The following is a 21,321-nucleotide window of genomic DNA, read 5'->3' on the forward strand; positions in this document are numbered from 1 at the left end:
GAATAAAACAAAAGTTTTCATTTTACTTTAACACATACCAATAAACAGTAAAACCAGAGAAACTGATATGGTGTAAAGCAGCTACGGTTTTCGGGGTGATCGGAAGTCTTGTTGGCTCGTGATTGGACTTTTACTTTGACAACATACACTGCCCTATCGTCGCTACTTCCAGGCTACAGATGATGGCAGCTACTTCGGTGTTCCAGAGAGTAAGGACAGGATCAAAGATCGGAGCGCAGTATGACCAAGAAGGCAACCTTATCCAGGTAAGAAGAGTCATGCTGCCTTTAAGCAATAGTCTTTAAAAATAGCGAGAAATGTGTTCAGCAGCTGGTGAGTTGCCCTAGGACTGGGTGCCAACTGGCTAGATAGCACTGAATGGGGTTCTACGTCAGAGACTGTAAAAAACAGTCATTTTCGAGTTTTTTAACAGTTATTAAGGTAAACAGTTGCAGGTGTATTTCTGTAGGGATCCTTTCGATGTTGTCAGACCCTTGGAATAACATTTATGAGCCTGTCAGTGGCGAAAACTAGCAGTTACCTAACTGTTAACGTAATTTGTTATGGTAGCAAAAGACGGTCTGAGCTGCATTATGGAACCGTTTTTTCATCTCTACTAAACGTTTTGGCACAGACTACATGCACAGTTTTGACCGTCAGGTCTCCATCGGGTGAAACTGTAACGTTTAGTGCAACTGTTGCAGTAATCTCCCTCTATGAGTTCTGTGCAAATGAGAATCCATTTGCTCCTGCATTGAAGCGTCATAGAGAGGCGTACAGATAGTCCCGTGACTTCTGTCTCCAGCTCGTTCATTTTGCATATGCGCTAACCACGCGCGACAGCTTAAAGGGAATTTATACCTGACGTTCCGATGGCGCACCTCGCTTCTGTGTGACCCTTAAATGCATGAGCATAGGGATTCCCACATGGCACAGAGGGAGATTACTGCAACAATTTTACAAACATTTTGTGTGGTTTATAAACTTTCCCTACTAGTTTTGCTGGGACTAGCAATAAAACACTTACCAGAAACCTTTATAACAGTTTGATCCACACATCAATACAGGCGATCCAGTTTAACTGTAAACTGTATTTGGCACATTACCTACTCTTATTGCTGCTTCAAGCAGTTAATCAACAAATGAATACTCGAACCATAGATCCTGAGCAGCAGTATAGAACAACAACGCACATCTGATTGGTGACAGCCGCAACACCCACTGCATGTTGTACCCGGGATCTGTAAAGAACAACATGCGCTGTCTGACGCCCACAAGTGCTAAACACATCAACATGGCTGCTACCATAGAGCCTGAGGAGCAGTATACAACAACGAAACTGGCTTTGTGAGCGTTTCACTGAGGTTTTCAAGCAGACACCTTCTTTCATCAGTGTTTTGTTGAATTAGGTCCACAATACCTCCAGTGATGTCAAGTGACAGCAAGTTGGTCAATTTTAAAATGACATTCAAACACACTGGGAAAAAAGGTTTGTTAAATGTGACCATTTAGTGTCTGGAGCCCTTTTGTTTTGCCTATGAGCTAACATGTTTGGATTGAATTTTGCCATATTTGCGTTTTAAGTGAGAAGGCATATGTACAAACATCTAGCTAAATATAAGTAATTAAATATCTTAACATTTCATTTCTACATTTCAGGTTGAGACCCGAGAGGATGAGGAACAGAATGTCAAACTCACAGAGATTCTTGAACTGCTGCTGGCAGCTGGCTACTTTAGAGCCCGCATTAAAGGGCTGTCTCCATTTGACAAGGTACTCACTCTCTTACTTTACGTAGCAGGCAATACTTTATGTAGTCAATACTTTTATGTATGGCTGTAGGCAATACTTCATGTATAGCTGTAGGCAATACTTTATGTAGTCAATACTTTATTTATAGCCTACACGCCTAACTGTGAAACTTATAGGCTTCTATCTCACAATTAATCTTTTATTTGTATTGATCACTAACTGCAATGTATTAATCAGGATGAGTTGCACCTGGGTTTGCATTGGGTTCATATAACAGTTTTAAACAGCAGCTCCAATTTATTCACAGCAAATGAACTTTAGAAATGGTGAGAGGTACCTTCTAAAATATGTGCTCAATCATTATTCTCAAACCACCAAGTTTTGAATGAACATAGTCTTGTCTAGGACTGGTGGTTTTCAAGGAGCATAACTCATCTATTGATAATGCTAGGTTTCGTCATATGTGGATTAATTGTCATGGAAATTGCAATGAAATGAAAACAAATTCAGATGTATCGACTTATGTTTGTATACAGAATACACTGTAGAGTCTGTACCACAGCTTCATAGTCATTTTTAATTACAGTGGAAATGGCAAGGGTTTTGTAAATGCGAGCGCCTTAGTCTGTAAATAAATGAAACAGCGTTTACATTTGTGAATCATATGACATTTATATGGGAATCAGGATTACATTCGCTAATCGCGGATTTTGAAACAACTCTAACTCCATAAAGACAACATAAATGTGTGTCTCTTCTTTTTGCAAACGTTGTACTGGATAAAAGTGTAGTTTTGTGCACCGGGTTGGAAATCATTTACAGCATGATATTGCCAAATTAATGCTAAAATGCATTAATAAGGAAGTCGGGTAATTTGTATCTGCCTGTTGGATTTTAGCTTGTTAGGTGATTTACGACTGAAATTGGCTCATTGCTTTGCAGGTGGTGGGAGGGATGACCTGGTGCATCACAACATGTAACTTTGATATTGATGTTGACCTGCTCTTCCAAGAGAACTCAACCATTGGCCAGAAAATGTAAGTTTTTCTTTGCTAGACCCAGTCAGAAATCAGTTCACCCCCTGTGTCACTATACTCGTAAGTCATCATGTCTCATGTTTCTCTCTGCATAATATGTGTTTTTTTTTCTTCCAAGAGCCCTCACAGAAAAGATTGTGTCAGTGATGCCTAAGATGATGTGTCCATATCGTCTAGAACCCCATCAGATCCAGGGCTTAGATTTCATCCACATCTTCCCAGTGGTACAGGTGAGTGAATAACCATGTCTGCTGAACAGTCTTTAAAGGGACTGCAACTCAGCATTCACTTTTAACAATTAGCTGTTGGTCTACGGAAACAGTAGGGCTTTGCATGCATTTGAATTTGACAAGTCTATAGTTCCTTCATTCTGTTGGTTACCACCCATTTCAGTTAACTTGTTGTAAACATTGCTGTCGATGCTGCCATGTAAACCATGCTGTGTTTCATATCTAGTGGTTGGTTAAACGTGCCATTGAGACTCGTGAAGAGATGGGGGACTATGTGCGTGTATATTCTATTTCCCAGTTTCAGAAATCTCACAGTTTACCACAGGTGAGTCCTTGTGAGGTATGCTTCTTGACCATTTTACAGTACAGCGCAGAAATCTATAATTCTAACCCTTGCACTATGCTTTATACATTACAGGATGAGGCCTTCGTGCAGAGGAAGAACAAAGCTGTTAAAACAGTCGAGGATGTCTCTGTAAGTAGTCTTCGCAAAAATTCTACGTCATCTCAGATGATGATAAATCAGATGTCAAAAATACATTCTTAGATATGTATGATCGCTTGTATCACCTTGTACTGAAGGGCAAAAGGGAAGCTTTTATTGTGAAGTTGGGTGATATTTGATGTGGGCCTACCATATGCCTAGCTTTTGATGATGATGGTGGGGGCAGAAATAAACCTGAAAAACCAATCCATCAAAAATGGAAAATGCAGAATCTAGAAAATAGACACTGTATGTGGGGGGTAAAGAGTTGAAGGGCCATGTTGCAGTAATCCAAACCTTCCTGTCTGCTATAGGATGTGTATAAACCCCAGAGGAGGTACAAAAGGCAGTCTGTTGCTGGAGAGTTGCTGGATGAAGAGTCCCAGGTACACTCTACCTTGCTGGAGTATGGAAGGTAATGGACGATCACTTTTCCTTTACTTATGCACAGCAATCTGGAATAACTAGTGTGGTCTGATGTCTTTGTGGTGTGATGTCCTTTTAAATCTTCTCCTTAGGCGTTATGGGTATAGCAAGCAGACACAGAACGACAAGGGCAAGGTGAGTTCCCGTGCGTTGTTTTCAAATCGATATGGTTAAGTTCTATTTACTGGTACCTAAATGTCTGCCACATAATTGTCTTCACTGACAGATGGAGGATAAGAACGTGCTCAAGGCTCAAGTGGGCAAGACTGAGCTGACTGAAGAGGAGGACTTGCAGGCTGCAGAGGAGGTCTGAGGAATTGTAATAATTTCAATACATTTGAGTTTGTGTTTTTTATAAGTTCCATTATTCTTTACATACTTTTGTTTTGTTTTACAGACCCGGATTAGAACTCTGATGACCAGCATGGCCTGCATGACAACTGAAGAGGTTTTTAATTTTGTTCAGATTATGTTTTTGTTTTTTTAAGATTTTTTGGGGGGCTTTTTTTTTTCTTTAATCAGATAGGACAGTCAAAGTTTGGACAGGAAATGAGGTGGAGAGAAGGGGTGGGGAGTGGGATCGGGAAATGACAGCAGGTCGGGTTCGAACCCGTGTCCCTGTGGGCGTTCAAGCCCGTATATGGTCGGGGCTACTGCTTGCGCCACAGTGCCCCCCCCCATAATTTTGTTCAGATTTAACAGTATCAACAGTATTTCAACAGTATCACACTCACTCTGAAGTGGGATGGTCCAGGGCTGTGGGGCTGTGGGGCTGTTTTGTTTTGTGAAATGTCAACCCATTTTGGTCATGAGACCCTGCCTCTTTTAAGGTATTTATATTTATTCATTTAAAATGAGAGCAAAAACACATTTTCTGTTATTTTAGTGTTGGGGGAAGTCCCCAAACAGTAAATCTCACCCTCCAAACAATAAGCAAACGTATATCTGTTTCTTGGTAGGGGCGACTTACGGCAAGCACAGTGGGTCAGATTGTTGGACTGAAATCTGAGGAGATCAAACAGATTGCCTGTGAATATGCTGAGAAGGTGAGTTTCCCCTCACATTACATTTTTTTCACATGTAGGAAATGTCATTTAATACTTGGGTTTGCATTTTAAATTATGTACATATGTATGCATATGATTTTCTCCTAAGTTATTTGTGCATGATGACACTTGGAGTACTGATCTTTGTAATACAAACATGATGTAATAAATATTGACATGAACCGTAAAACCTTTCCCTCCCAAATAAATCTAGTGACAAAGGAATCATTTTGAAAGTACCTAAAAGAAGTGACACACACACACACAAACTGTAGCTGATATTGCGCTTAGTATAAGGAAATACGTTTGACAAAACTATCAGAGCATGTCCAAATCACCAATATCTCTGAATCTGGTCCCTGACTCCAGAGAGTGAGTATTCTGCAGAGGTTGCTTTGAATACATTATGCATGTATGAGTCTTACTTTGATTTTGAAGATGTAACCCATTCGCCCCATCCAAATCTAAGCAGGCAGGACGACTGACAGAGGATCAGATACCGAAGTATGGGTCTGTGCAACAACACGGCAGGATGGTGGCCTCCCTCAATAAGCAGATCCAGCAGAGGACCAGAGAGCTGGAGGAGGTCAGAACTTTTCTGAATGGGTTGTTCTTTCAGGGCAGTAAGAGGGGTGCTATCAGATCAGAAGTCCATGGACTTTTTTTTTTTTTCAAACTGTCTTAAACAAGGGGATTTTTCGAATATTTGTTGAGTGTATAAATGCATCTGCAATTTGTACCCAATAAATCCTGTGTTTGATAATTCATATATCTGATTCATGTATTGATAGCTTCCTGGAGAGGTTTTTACTACTAGTCACAAAACATGATTTTATGGTCTTATTGATTTTATCAATAAAGTATCTAACCACTCCATGCTAATTCATCTAGGAATGAGCTGCATGAGGAATGTGTGGAATTTATTGTTTAATTTTCTTTGTGCTCTCCACAGGTACAAGCTCGGCGTTTGGACGTCCAAGGTGTTTGTGAGGAAACCAAAAGTAAATTTTCAGAGGTAAGATGCTTGCTAACTTAAAGATTCCTATCTTTATAAAAACATAATCCAGTTGTCAAATGATGATGTCCTGACATAAACATTTCCTGTAAGTTTTTGTTACATAGTACGAACAAATCTAAAATATTTTGATGTATTGCTGTATTGCTTGAACATGAGTTGAATGACAGGTAAAGAGAATGACAAGTAAAGTATCTGCTTCATCAGTGATTGACAATATGATGTATGGAGACAGGAAGAGGTAGAAGGAGAGGGAGAGGTTGCCTGGCATGGTAGTTCGAAATTTGAGTTGTACAGGAAACATTTGTTTTAATTCCTTGTGCTATTTATTGGGGACTTCATGGGTTTGGGTTAGATTATGTTCCCAGGTAGTCTTCGGTCATTTAGGTAGACTGCATTCCAACCCCTCCGTAACTTGACCGCTAAATTTGTGTCAATACCAGTTGGACTTTAATGTAGAGCTTTAATCACTACTCTGACCTCCCCAATGAGAGAGAAGAAGCAGCGGGTGGGCCACAGCAAGCCTGTCTGGGCTTCAGTATTCACTAAAGAGGGGTGAAGAAAGGTGGAAAGGGTGTTCGCTTCTCAGATAAAGACAGGAAGATTGTTCCACGGGAGGGCAGCTAAATAGCAGAAGGCTCTGCCTCCTGTTGTGCTTATTGATACTCTTGGAAAGTCAAGAAGACCTGCATCCTGTGTTTCATGTACTTTTATCAGACCCCAGGATGGGTTTTTAATCTCTCTCGTATCTCTCCAGGTTTCACAATCTGCAGCAGAACTACAGATGGAGTTGAGTAAACTTGAGGACCAGGAGGCTATTGTAGACTCAAGGTAAGCTATGGAAAAGAATTGAGTTGGTGGCAATGCACCAAGGATGTTTAAGTATGGTTATAGTGAGACAGTATAGTGTCTTTGATGAAGACAAAAATCCGGAGAGGGAGAACAGGAGATAGATAAATAGAGAGTGAGTGAGTAAAAGCGACAGATGTGTGATCGGTGTGATATAATTCTGGAATGACTTAAAAATAACAAATGTTTTATTGGACAATTTTTTTTGTCAATTAATATTATGTCCTTATATTATTTTCTTGTTTTTATTTGTCATTGTGGAAAAAAGTTTCTGCCAAATACTTAAACTTTAAAATGTTTCATAAAGTTTATTTCACATACATTAGTGATTGTATGTATCTAAAATATAAGATTTCCATGTTTGAATTCTAAAGCCTGGCTTCCCCTATACGTGCTGAACACAATGAATTGTTTATGTCCATTTGCAGTAGATCAGTAAAATGTTCAGTAATGAAACATTTTCCTGTATGTTTGTCTATTATTGATATTCTTGTTTCCTTTCAAGCCTACTTGACCGTATCAGAGAATTAGTAGCAACCAATGAAACCTTGAAGACACAGGAGCAGGAATTCCGCACGCAGTGTCGGGTAAGATCTTGCCTTGTTTGAATGCCATGCACTATAACGCATATGTTGTGTTTAAGGTTTACATGGCTTTAATAACATTCGCAAGGTTAATGTGAAAGTCCATGTTCTGCATTTTCCCAACAGCCAAAATAAACAGGAGGGTCGCCCAGTTTTCTAATATTTTAAAGAAATCTCACCTCATCACCTTTCATCACCTTTCATTCATTCTGACGTTAAGCGCTGTAAGCATGATCGAAGTGTATCTGAAATGCACATAACTGGAGGGATGCAAAAAAGCACTTGCACACAAATGTGTGTTATACCTATTATTATGCCCAAGCGTATTCACTAAATCACTTTTGGATTTCATGCAGGTCTGGGATGTAGCACCTGGGGCCCTATAAAGCAAAACAAGTGCATATATGTACACTGCAAACATAGACACATAACATACAATACGATTTTAAGTGATTTTATTTTTCTTGATTTGCAGCAAGAGATGACACAGCTACAGCAGAAAATCGAGGACCTGAAACTAGAATCTGGTGGTGATGCTGATAATGACAAGGTGAACTTTTATGGAAATACACCTTTTGCTATCTACCACCTTCCTCTAGTCTATCTGTTTTGTATTCACCATATACAAAGTACATTTTTCTGTTTGATGTGAATAATTACAGGACAGTTTGCCCTCTACATTTTTATTAAGCTAAGATTATTGAAAAGGTTGTTATTAAGCAAGGAACTGATTTCCCCCTCAGAATAATGAACTTGATCCTAACCTGTCTTGTTTGGAAGTCATTCAACAAAAACTCTGTGACTGAAGCTTTGAGAGTTGCAAGAGCTTCTGCTCATCAGTTCTTATTTCACTAGACGCGTTCATCTATTTGTGACATCCCAATTAACCCTAAGGCTGAACATGGACTTGGAAAAATTGTTGTTACTTTGTCATTAGGGAAAACTTTATGTTGATTGTACAAAAATCACAAGAGGATAAAGTGGAAACAAATCTGAACCCAGTAGAAATACTGTGTTAGCATCTATTCAACTTTTCTCTCTTAGGAGCAAAGACGTCTTGTTGAGACGCAGCACAGAACAGATAAGGAGAAACTCCAGAAGATCCGCCTGCTCATGGTAAGTGGAATGCTAGATGACTACATTTGGACCTTTCATGAGTTGCAATGAACCTGAACAAAAATACAAATAATCAGAAGTTTAATATATTTGAATGTTGCTATTAGGGTACCCAGGGTTCAATATGTACCCTTTAAAGTTAGAAGCAGATTTGCATTCCAATGTGGTACCGTATTTTCCTGACTATTAACCGTGCTTGCACAATCACATACTATTATTCTTCCTAAATTTTATTATTATTGCATAATCACACAATAAAAATAGGGAGGAACACTTAAGGTGCTTTCTGCTTGGTCCCCAAAAAGAAAAGATAGAAACGTAATGGTGTCGATAATGGCGCCTTTGCTGATTCATTGGCCTAGTCTACACCTCCTAGGGCATATTGCAGCGCCAGGAAAAAAAGGATCAGTGTCCACACTTTATGAGGACAGAAACAATGCAAATTCACTTCATCAACTTTTTGGATGTACACACCTTGTTTTTCCATTTTTGTCTTAAAAACAAATGGCGGAACTTGTGGAAATCATGATAAAGAATTTATTCCAATTATAGACTTATTTTGTCTTCCATAGGCTAGACGGAACCGTGAGATCACTGTCCTTCAGAGAAAAATGGATGAGATCCCTAGTCGGGCAGAGCTCACGCAGTACCAGAAGAGGTTCATTGAGCTCTACTGCCAAGGTGTTTGATCCTAGGTTTCTGGATTTACCAGAAATCCTTCTAACCTGTCAGTTTCTCTTTCCCTCATATAAAACAAATGAATTGAAGAATCTTTGTTGTTCCTTTTCCAGTTTCAGCAACACATAAAGAAACCAAGCAATTCTTTACCCTGTACAACACACTTGACGACAAGAAGGTTTACCTGGAAAAGGAGGTCAGACAGAAACTGTACTTTGAACTACAATTTGCATTGTAATTTCCATGTCTTTAGGCTGTATATTCTGTCAAGTTAAGCTGGTGTAATGCTACACGTTGTATTGAACCTCTGGGCGTGTCTGTTGTCATTTACAGAATCATGTAAAATAGCAGTTTTTCATTTCACACGGGTTACAGTTGGTAATGTGCTGAATGGTAATGGGCTCCTAACATTTCTTATTGGTTATCTTCAGGTGAACTTGCTGAACTCCATTCATGACAATTTCCAGCAGTAAGTATGGCAGCATTTTAACTATTTTATTTGTGATATTGGAATGAGTTAAGCATTAAGCAATAATATTTGAAGTGTACAAAGCATGTACAAAGATTGTACAAGATAATGTTGCATATAATTTGTTTATTACATGGGATAATAACACCGACACATGCACATGTGGGCCTGTGACTAAAACTGTCTTTTTGTCGCTCAGAGCCATGGCATCAGCAGGAGCCAAAGAGCAGTTTCTGAGGCAGATGGAGCAGATTGTGGAAGGCATCAAACAGAGTAGGATCAAGGTATTCAATCACTGTACCTTAATATCTGCAAATTAAGTGTCAATATTGTAAGCAGCCTTTTAAGGATAATCATTCAGTTATTTCAGTTTAGCCTAAAAAATTACCCTTCCTTTAAAACGTGTCTTAGACTATTCTCCATTTGTATGCATCTAGCGTAAAATCTAGGTCAAATAGGCTAACTTTTTCCCTAGGTGTATATTTGTGTACATTCTAACATATTCAATTATTTCTATCAGAAGTGTTATCTTTGCAAATAGTACAATATTCATTGCAAAATGATCAAATTATTTGACCACATGAACATATTTCAAAACATGATTAAACTGAGTTCATGCCCCAGTCTCAAACTCTTAGAGTATAATTAAATAATAAACTGACTGCTAATTATGGAACTAGCTAAGGTTACACTGGGATGTGTCTCTCACCACTGCCACAACTATGAGCAGTTCATGCTGTCAGCTGTATGAGGAAGTTTTCAGAAATGTGAGACGAGAAACAGTCAGCAATGCCATCAAAGTATAGTGAATAAAATGGAGCAATAATTCATGGCACATAAGCAAGTCTCATGCTAGTTTACTTGGCTATCTTACTCTAGCTTAGGAAGTTCTCTTAACAATTGTCAGCTGCTAGGGTGTGTTAATTTGATCGAATTAGCTGATAAATTAAACTTATGTACTTGGGGGGCCATGAACTATCATCTCATGCAAATGGAACTCCATTTACACCATTTAAGGTTATTTAAAAGTGTATTTAGCCAGCCAGCCAGCTAGCTTGTTAGCTAGCATAACAACTAGGCAACCATAGCAAACGGTTCAGTTCCGAATTCATCTGTCTCTGTGGAATTATTGCCTACACCACGTAATAACCTTGCCCGAGGATCACATGTTTTACACTAGCTAGTTTTCGGTTAAAGCCCTTGGTATTATGGATGGCGACAGCAGAAATTAATTGTTTTGGAAGTTCTTTTATAAAACAGACTGTTCAAATAAATAAATGTGCAGTAAATGTGAGTTTAGGACGGATTTCTCAAGGATGGCTGAAACATCGATTCTGTCATGTATAAAGATTAAAGTAATAGTTTGATGCCTTTTTCTGGTGGATATATGTTTTACAGTTTGATTTTGCTTCTAGAATGAGAAAAAAAAGCAAGAGAATAAGATGCGGAGGGACCAGCTGAATGATGAATATCTGGAGCTTCTCGACAAACAGAGGCTATACTTCAAAACAGTAAAGGACTTTAAAGAGGTAATGTTTAGTGCTGGGTCTTGGTCCGTGGGTTGAAGTAGCATTTTCTACTCGATCACCTTGGGGTGAAACAATACAGTCCAGTTGGTGGTGGAATGGTAACCAAATGCTTAAGGTATTTTATTACTGTTCTGGTTTTTTCTCTGCGTCTATACTCTTGTTAAGGGACAAAAAAATGACTATTGGTATTTTATTCTGTGGATCAGCTGCTGACCAGAGAAATAGGCAGGGCTTTTATGTATAACCAAACACAAGTTTTATGGGTACCACTTTACAAAAAGGCTCCATTTATAAATGGTTATTAATTAGGTTGTAAACCCTTTGTAAGTCATTAATACGCCCTTATAAATTAGTTACAAACTCAGTTTTTATACATCGATGCGGGCCCACTATTTGGGAAGATCCCCATGATCCCCTTGTCAACCCACTGTCTATCCCTTAACTGGCTCTACTAGCCCAATTGCACACTCCCTACCATTCTTGTATCAGTAACTTCCAGACCTGTAGAGAAAAGCCCCCATTTTGCCACTTATAAATGTTTGTTACTGATTACTAGATTATGATGTGTTTCACACTTTACAATAAGGCTCCGTTTTGCCAGTTATAAAGGTTAGTAACTGATTACTTGATGATGTGTTTCACACTTTACAATAAGGCTCCGTTTTGCCAGTTATAAATGTTAGTAACTGATAAATAAAGGATGATTTGTTGTGTAATGAGTAGTAAGCAGTAACTTGATCTTGGATGGATGGATACTGTATTAATCCAGAGGGAAATTTTAGGACATCCAGTAGCATACAGACACAACATCCACAAATCACATCCACATAGGGAGAACACTTTCAAAAGGAGTGGGAACGGAACGGATAATAAAGAAAGCACAATTAAATATATTTCTCTATATCAGCTCAGGAAACCCAAATAAGACCATAGTGTGCATCCTATGTAATTCAAATTGAAAAAAAAAAAACATGGGTGGGTCATTGCAATGCTCCCACACGCTGCATGATGGCTTTAGTTCATGCCTGGCAGACTTTGCTGGTTGCTTGTTGCTTTGCTCATTAGGGGCCATTGCATTTGTTCTGATCAAAAACAAATTGTATTAACCCACACAGCCACAGGTCAAATGACACATTCCTAAAAATGTTCATACCTCGAGCACTACAAGTGCATCTCACCAAAAATTGGAAATATTTTAATTTCAAAAGTGACACCTTCATATATTCTAGAATCATTACACTTAAAGTGGAAATCAGCTTGTTGCACCGCTGAGGTCTTATGGAAGCCACTTGAAAGTAGTCAGTATTTCCCAGTGTGAATCACCAATCTTAAAGGAAATGTTTGAAACTCTTTAAACTTCAACCTAGTATCTACAAAACATTACAAACACACACAGGGCTCTAAAGTATTCATTATTCCTCAGAATGATTGCTAGCACTCATAGAGTGTTACGATTTAAAATAAAACTTCTATTACCTCTTGATAATAACACTGTTGACATCTTTGCCTTGTGTCCAAAACTTTAGGATATGTAGAGGTAAATACTACTAGTATTGAATTTGTTATTTTATTTATTTATTTTTACAGGAATGTCGCAAGAATGAAGTGCTGCTCTCAAAATTCCGTACAAAAGGTGCCTCCTGAGGACGTGCCGACACGCAGACTTCTGAAGATTTGCTTGAAGAGATGCTTCCTTCTTGTTTCATATTTTACCATTAACAAATAATTTAAAACCTACAGTTTAGGTTAATGACTTCCTTGTGAGACAGAATATGTAAATTCCCCTTTCAACAAATCCTATGCTTTAAAACTCATCTGTCAATTTCTCTCATTGTGTTATGGCAAGCTGACATCTGAACATTTTTTTTTTGCATTAACTCTGCAAACATTTACAAAATCTCACTTCTAACAATGACACAAAAATATTGTTTACCTTAAGGTTTACAAAGTGATTAACAAAAAGATTAACAGGTACAGCTTGTTTATGAAGTTTTCTCTGTCTGAAAATGATCACATTTGAATTAGTGCAGTTTTGAGCAAAATGTTGATCATCGACTAAAAACTGTAAAAGATTTCCATCATGTTATATCAGTGTTGGGTTGGTTGTCTGGAGACATTCTATATAGTTTTGCTTACCATGTATTCTCAGACTTCCTCAGTTATTATGGGTTTTTACAACGTTTTTCCATTAAAGCTTATATTTTCAGAATATTTGGAATGAAATAAAGTGAGAATAATGAAAATCAAAAGGCGTTTCTTGTTCATATTGCTCAGAAAATCTGGGCTTCTCACTGCTACCTTTCACTGTCAAATCTAAGTGTTTTGGGGACAAGAACCCCTACTATTGTTGCAAGTATTTCATAGTTAATGGGCATAAAGAGTACACACACAGTATGAAATTACAAAACAATTTGAATTGAAAGCAAATGTGTCCTCAAAGTGTTGTACACCAGACCCAAACCAGACAGTTGGTCTATTTATCCACTTTAGAGTGCCAAGTCTGATCTCAGCTCTTATCCCGAGATCTTTAAACAATAATTGAACTGTATTTTATAATTTACCAGTTTATATAAGCAGCTCATTGTGTGATGTGCAATCACACTTTTTTCTTATTTTTATTCTCCTCTTATAGTTTTTAAGGACATTAACACAACATTGATCACTCACAGGTCCTTCCTAATGCTGTGTACTGTGCTGGAACACTGCTTTTATGATTGGTCATATACAGTATATTGATCAAATTTTAAGATTAATTTAGAAGTTTTAATAGCTCCCATTGAAAAGGAATGGGGGGAAGCATATGTGTCTAGTGGCATGTTCAAGTAGTGTTGTCTCCCCAGCGACAACTGAGGTTCCACAAAAATAAAGTTTAGATAAGTCAACTTAACTGACTAAGAGCAAACTACAGTTCCCACAAAACCGCCTTTTAACCATTGACTGCACTATACAGAATTATTCAGTATTTGTGTTAACATTACCTAGCAAGGTAACACTTTTCCACTAGGGACTGAGTCAACAAAAGTCTGTTAACTTTATTCAGTTAACTGTTAAATCTTGTTATACCCTGTTTCATATTGTGAGACCATCACCCAGCATTCTTGGGAGTCCGTGAGGGCCAACGACTGCGAGTTTCTCGTTGTTCTCAAGTAATTTAACTGTTAGTCCTGTTTCATCTCTCAGGCATTCTGGAGAGCTTTCAAGTGTCAACAGCTGCTATTCAACCATGATGCTGTTGGTGGTGCTGTCTGACCATGGTAAGGGATATAATAAATGTAAACTTACAGAAGAATCAAAAGAGTAGAATGTATTATGCTATTTAACTCCTTCCTTTTACAGTGCATGAGCTGACGAGAAAATTATTATTTCACACACACAAGTGCTGTATCATAACTGATTCCAGATCAGCTTAAAATGTCCGCCACAAAGCTTGCTGTACCTATGTTGGTCAATGTTAATATCTAGTAAGGGCTAGCCTCCCCCATTGTTGCCAGCAATATCTTACTGTGTACAATACGCATGGACGCACATCCGAAAGAAGCTGATCCCCCGCCGGTTGACAAGCCCCATTGATCATTTATAGAAACTAAATAAATTACTATTAAGTTGTATACTCATACTTCTGTATTGTAAGATTGTGTGTGTGTGTGTGTGTGTGTGTGTGTGTGTGTGTGTGTGAGTATCTGTGTGTGCCATGTGTATTGACCGTCTTGTTCCACCTCTAGTACAATCTACCACCATGGCCTATGCTAATAGAATAAAGGAACAATGCTCTCTCCCTTTCTGCCCCAGGTATGCAGAATAAACAAGACGTATCTATCATTTGTGGCAACCCCCTGATCTAGCTCTTCTGTAGGCATATCCCCTCCCCCCTCCTTCTTCCCACCTGTACCTGGAACACACCTACACCCCTCCGAACAGTCAAACTAGATAGTAAATGGTGAGACAAGGGCTATGCTACAGATATACACACCGCAACAATATAATTCAAATTAATTTATAGCTGGGTAAAAAAGGCTAAAGCCCAGCTAAATCTTAGATCTGACAACATACCACTGGTCTGCAAGACTGGATCTAATCACCTATTCATTCTCTCTTAGATAAACTTCTTGGACAGTGAACTCACATTTTCTCATACGAGTGATTCAAAAGTTCATGTCAATAGTGTAATAATACTTGGATTTCACACAAACTGCTCAGTACATTTTTATGTATTGAATTTGTTACAGTGAAACCAACTATACTATGTCTGTTCTTTTAATTGTTTAATTGATTATTTAGTGCAGCATTAACCCTCCCCTGAGTAGTAATTATTGAACTACACTCGGATTGGTTCCAAACGCAAACTTCGACGTTTCCTGGCTGCGACCTGGAGGAATGAGGACGGAGGATGCACACAAATAGAGAAATGGCATGCACCCTATGCGGCCACTGAGGAACAAGGACGGAGGAGGCATCAAACTAGGAATTGATGCGTCCCAAATCTCGTGACAGGACAACGTGACACGGGTGATTCGATTAAATACGGAAGTAGACTACACTGAAAAGTTTGTTAACTTGAGAAGTAGGTTAGCATCTAGCTCCCAGAGAAGTGGACAACAGTAACCCTTTGCGAAGCACCATAGATGTACCTTGATATGAAACACGTATTGTTTTGTATTTATTTACTTACTCACCTAACATCTGGGCAACTAACCGATTCACATCTTAGCAATGGGATGAGAAAATGGCCAGTGCCGTACAGGTAAGCAATTTTGGCTGTGGAATAGGATTCACCTCTTAATAGCTAAACAACAAAGCTACACTGGAAAACCAGTGGGTCACATCGGCATGCTAGCATCAAACTTAGAATATGTTCTGTGTGTGCCTTACATTTTATCAGGCGGTTTGATCGCCGTCCAGAAGTGGATCCATTCTGCCAGGCATTATATCCCTTCTGCCCCAACGGTGACCGTGACAGTCGGATACCATACATGCGAAATTCTGATGTCATCTCAGTGTTTCGACTTCAAGCTCCTGTGTGGGAATTTAAGTACGGCGACCTATTGGGAAAATTTGTAAGTATTCACCCACTCACTCACAATACAGGATGATTTTAGTTTTACATTAGACATTAGCGATTGAGCTGCATTAAAGTAACATTTGCAACAATATTGCAATAAAATAACAGTTTCAAAATTATTTTTGGTGGTACACTGACTTGTAATACGGATAATTGCGTCTGTGCCACTACCACAGCACGCTTAGACCGCCATGTAACTTACAGGGCGCGATAGCTACATGATGCTTTTTGGCACCACCTCAGACAACAACAACAACTAGACCCATGTGCTAGCTATAAGAGCAGTATTGTCTGTATGGACATAGTGGCAGAGGTAACGGAGAGAGAAAGAGAGTGTGAGTAACCGGGCAAGTCAGATGTCAAGCTGGCCTTCTTTCTGTTTCACAGTAGTCAGTAATAACTTGTTAGCTGTGTTGCTATGTCTTGTGTTGCGCTTAGCTTGATGTTTGGCTGTGTTAGGAAAGTCGTCGACTCACCAGTTTTCATCATAAACATCCATGGCAATGTCATGTGGGTCTTTAAAGCAGCAATAACTAAAGGTCCGATCATTTGGACTATAGCCCCAAGTATGTTTGCCCTAAAAAGCGAGGAGTTTATTGGAAAACAACAGACTGACTGTAAGAGTCTAAGGCCACCTTACGTGTGGTAAAAGTCAAAAACTGCAAGCACCACAACTGTTGTTCACCAGGCAATAAGCTCTTATCAAAAGTACTGGTAGCCGTAACAAAGAATTCCCTAAGCTCTAAGACCTATTCTGGTCAGTCAATGTTGAATTGTACCACCTACCTAAACTCTTCACAGGTTTTTCTATAATAGAAGTAATCACCTTACCATCAATATAAAACCTCTCTTCCATCAGTTATCCTTTACTGATAAAATACAGAATGAACACTTCTACACTTATACTACTTCTACACTTATACTTCTTCTACATTTGGTAGGTTTCACTTTCCTCCTTGCCTTGTCATTCAACATGGCTAACAGCTGACTGGTACATGGAGCAGTGGTAGTCAGTGTCGTCATGTCATCCATGTAAACTCGGATTAGAGGAAACCGGGTTCCGGCTGCAGCCTTTCACCACCACCATATACCCATTAAGAGGGCCTTATGATGACTTCCATTGCCATGGTGAAAGCCAAGGGGGAAATGGTACCTCCAGCCAAAATACCAATCTCTGCCAGGAGGTGTAGTTACTTTTGTTAAAGCACAACTAAATATCCTCAAAACATGCCTTGATTAATGCTGACAAAATTGCAAACAATTTGCTCCTTACTTCCACACTATAGAATATCTTCACTTCCACATTCAGAAGACATGGACGTCACAGGTCTTCTTTGGAATGAAAATACCACCTGCCTTAAAACACTGCTTGAGAGACCCCGCATTTGATTATGTTAATTAAAAAGTACCGGAATGTCGTCTCTGTATTAAAGTATATTTTCCATTATAGCTCTAAAATATATCTGTTTCTATCCCTGTGCTACCGGCGAAAAGTAGCACACTACAACGCAAGTCACTTAGCTTAATACGTCACCAATTTCCCAATTTCATAAGGTGAGCATCGGCTAGCCATAGCTAGTTTTACCGATCAGGGATTACAAGTGTTCTCACAAGCACTGAGTACTCTGGGCTCTATGGCTCAGTGTTGATTTACTAATGTGTCATTGGCATCAGCAAGCTAAGGATGTTGTGGATTAGTTTGAACAGGTCTTGTGAATAGAGGGCATAAGCTTTCCACTCAGTGGATGGAAGACATTGGAGATTGCAGAGAAAAAAGATGTTCAAGGAAACGCACAGTACAATATGTAGTGGAGTGACCATTAGTTTCTTTGTGAGCCTGTTCTCTCAGACCTCTCCTTTCTCTGGTAGGGGATGTAGAAAACAGAATGAATGGACAGAGAGCGTCAGGTGTGGCAGGGTTTTTCAGCTTCATCCAAGTTTCTGTAAGGACAATTTACTGAATGGAGAAAGTCAGGAGAACACATTTCTCACCATTTGCCATTTTATGGCACCATCTTTCAGTGGCTAGTGAACAATTACATGTCAAATATGATCTACTTTATTAAAACTAAAGTCTAATTTCATTATACAGAATTCATAGATGAGAGTGAACTTTTTAACCTGTCCCAACAATTGGACAAAGGTTAATGTCAAAGTCTTAAGTAACTAACCAGGTTTGTCTTTATAAAAGTGTTTTAAAAGTGTTTATAAAGCAGTCAGTTTGATCGTGTTTAATATTCACAGTGTTGAAGAACCTTAATGCCCATGTATTCCACAGAATATCATGCATGATGCAATTGGATTCAGAAGCAAGGAGACTGGCACAAACTACACCATGGAGTGGTATGAGCTATTTCAGCTGGGGAACTGCACTTTTCCTCACCTAAATCCAGGTGTCACTGCCCCCTTCTGGTGTAACCAAGGTGCTGCATGCTTTTCTGAGGGAATAGATGACCTGCATTGGAAACAGAATGGAACTTTGGAAGTAGTGGGAGAAATCACAGGTTGGCTCAATAACTCTTTACACCTGCATTACCAAGCGCACATCATGTTGTTACACCAAATGGGCATGAATGTAGAGCTGTATAGTGACTGTTTAGCTTTTTGCACTTCTGGGGCATTCTGACAGGCCTTGATATGATTTAACAATACTGTGATTATTGATATGATTCTGTATATCTCACATATCTAAAAACATTGATTCACATGTGCCACATGTTTATATTCAGCGCAAACTCCACAACAATGAAAGAAGTCCTTTAAAGTAGATCAAGTAAATGTACAGGTGATCAGTCTATAAGTCCAGAATGTTCTGGTAAGAGAAGAAAGGTCTTTTTACATTTTAGAGTAGGGATGCACCATCAATCCTGAAAGCATTGAACTAGGTACAAAATGTGGACAAAGCCAAGACGGAGATCGCTAATGTTGTTTGAGTAAACTGAATTTCATCCTCAACCGCCCGCCCCACCATCCCTCTCCCACACTGTGGAGTGCTCTCAGTTGCATGCACACAGATCAGGTTGCAAGCAGCCCTTGTACCTGTTCTAAGTAAGGGCCAATAAGCCACCAGACTTGGGTGGTGATTGATACGCATTTTTAAAGTAATATCATGCATTTTCCATTTAAATGTTAGAAACAGAATATCAGAAAATGTATCACACACACACACACACACACACACACACACACACACACACACACACGACGATACACGATACACGATACCCAGCCAGTTTTTTTGAACATCAAATTCGTTCCACTGGGGCGTGCCAAAGTCTATCCAGGGGCATTAAGTCGCTGACCTCCGAAACCAACTTCCTGATGACATCAAAGTTTCAAATGTACCATCAAACCCAACTGTTTTCAGATGCTTTTGTTAACTGTTTTAATGCCCTTTTACACTTATTTTTCCTTTTTTGCTCATTTGTTAAGCACTTTGAGTTACTACTATCTATGAATAGTGCTCCATGCTTCATCCCTCTGATGTCCTGTTTGCCTGTGTGACATCCCAATATGTGGCTGAGCTGTTTGCCACTAGATGTTAACACTTACAGTTAACAGGGACTAATCAAGTTTCTGTTCCAATTCTGACCAGCGGATGTCATGATTACACAATATCCGTAATTACTATTATTGATGACACCAATTAAACACATAGACTTTTTTATGTTATGAATTATTTTGCTATTTGATGCTCCAGATACTACAGAATTAAGGAAACTATTTTTTTTTTTTTTTACATTTACGCAGAAGCCATTTTTAAATCCTTGCCTTAACCATCTGTTCTGTGGCATTAACAAAACTGAGTTAATGGCTGAGTTGCTATTATTTCTGATGACTAATATTTGTTTATTTTCTTTTACTGAAACCAACAGGTAACCAGTTCAATGACCTGGCCCGTTGGGTCCAAGAGGACAATGAGACTGGGATTTACTATGAAACCTGGACTGCAAGATCTGACCCGAGTGGGAATGCAACTGTGTGGTTTGAATCCTATGACTGCTCCCAGTTTGTGCATCGAAGTTATCGAAAGCTATCTGAGCTAGGTGCCAAGCTCACAAGCAAAACCCAAACCAACTACACCAAGATCTACCTGTACAGTGCAGAGCCTACCTATTTGGGAGATGATGATACCATCTTTGGCCAACCCTCCATGAAATCTCTGGCCTTGGACATAAGGAACTTCTATCATGCCTTCCAGCCACATCAGTCTCCACAGGATGTCATCATTAGCATCATTGAGACGTACAAGAAGGTGGTCTTGGAGAAGAACTTCTATTTGTACTATAATTTTCAATATTGGCACCTGCCCATGAAGCCACCATATGTTCGAATCACATACGAGGAGATTCCTTTACCATGATTGACAATCTTTAAAATCAGGTTTTCAATCTTCTGTATGACCTGTATTGTGTTCCATTGAACTGCACTGATCATGTTTTCCATCTTCTGTATGACCTAAATTGTGTTCCATTGAACTGCACTGGCAACGTAATGTTGCTTGGACATTTGCTTCATTGTCTTAAAGCCTCATAATGGAATAATGGTGATTTGTGTTGCTGTGGCAGTCCTAGGAACTTCCATGTATAATGCATTTTTACATTGTCATAAGTACAATCAGTTTTTTTAATAATAATTCATAATAAATGATTTATTGTAACTTTTTAGTTTTGTCTTGTCATTTGACATATCTTTTTTATTTAGGCAGACCAGGTTTTACACGCCCTGCCTTAAGACCTTGTTATGTGCTGACCCTTTATTCAGGTAATTAGTGTTCATTGCACTTTATGTATTGTGTATTAACCTGTATTTAAGGCCATAGCCGGCAAGTTCGTGATCTAAATGATAAGCTAATGATGTTATCAAGATTATGAATAATCATGATAGCAATAACCATTCAGATATTAATGTTGAAAATATGTTATAATATATATAATATTAAATATAATATCTATATAATACTAAATGTAATATACTTATAGATTAAAGCTTACATCAGTGGAATTGTCTCCACTCCATCTTGTCAAAAGGAATACCTGTTATTTAC

At 38.8% G+C, this 21,321-nt stretch overlaps 2 protein-coding genes across 3 annotated transcripts; both read left to right on the forward strand.

Annotated features, from left to right (window-relative positions):
• Positions 1-179: 179 nt before the first annotated feature.
• On the forward strand, positions 180-13,367 carry ccdc93 (CCC complex scaffolding subunit CCDC93; the record flags this gene model as incomplete). Of its 2 annotated transcripts, none has more annotated exons than XM_080839164.1 (23): positions 180-266; positions 1,660-1,773; positions 2,695-2,789; positions 2,908-3,019; positions 3,246-3,344; positions 3,438-3,494; positions 3,818-3,918; positions 4,022-4,064; positions 4,156-4,236; positions 4,327-4,377; positions 4,889-4,975; positions 5,445-5,561; positions 5,928-5,990; positions 6,748-6,821; positions 7,345-7,426; positions 7,899-7,973; positions 8,468-8,539; positions 9,112-9,220; positions 9,331-9,413; positions 9,649-9,686; positions 9,886-9,970; positions 11,102-11,215; positions 12,803-13,367. In XM_080839164.1, 23 exons carry the CDS (start codon positions 180-182, stop codon positions 12,857-12,859), a joined length of 1,896 nt encoding a protein of 631 aa, XP_080695290.1. In that variant the 3' UTR covers positions 12,860-13,367. The 2 variants fall into 2 exon arrangements, with proteins under 2 accessions (XP_080695290.1, XP_080695291.1); XM_080839165.1 differs by having other exon boundaries at positions 5,448-5,561.
• Positions 13,368-15,791: 2,424 nt separating this feature from the next.
• cln5 (CLN5 lysosomal BMP synthase) lies at positions 15,792-20,829 on the forward strand. Its single transcript, XM_080839567.1, has 4 exons — positions 15,792-15,956; positions 16,095-16,269; positions 18,553-18,778; positions 20,150-20,829. The coding sequence occupies exons 1-4, from the start codon at positions 15,838-15,840 to the stop codon at positions 20,635-20,637; spliced, it is 1,008 nt and encodes a 335-aa protein (XP_080695693.1). The 5' UTR covers positions 15,792-15,837; the 3' UTR covers positions 20,638-20,829.
• Positions 20,830-21,321: the final 492 nt, after the last annotated feature.

Source organism: Sprattus sprattus, assembly GCF_963457725.1.
Source record: "Sprattus sprattus genome assembly, chromosome: 5".
Lineage (NCBI taxonomy): Eukaryota > Metazoa > Chordata > Actinopteri > Clupeiformes > Clupeidae > Sprattus > Sprattus sprattus.

Coding starts and splice junctions, on each gene's coding strand:
- cln5 (XM_080839567.1), top strand. CDS start 15,838: ATGTACCTTGATATGAAACACGTATTGTTTTGTATTTATTTACTTACT. Junction 15,957..16,094: donor AAATGGCCAGTGCCGTACAG/GTAAGCAATTTT, acceptor ACATTTTATCAG/GCGGTTTGATCGCCGTCCAG. Junction 18,779..20,149: donor AGTAGTGGGAGAAATCACAG/GTTGGCTCAATA, acceptor TGAAACCAACAG/GTAACCAGTTCAATGACCTG.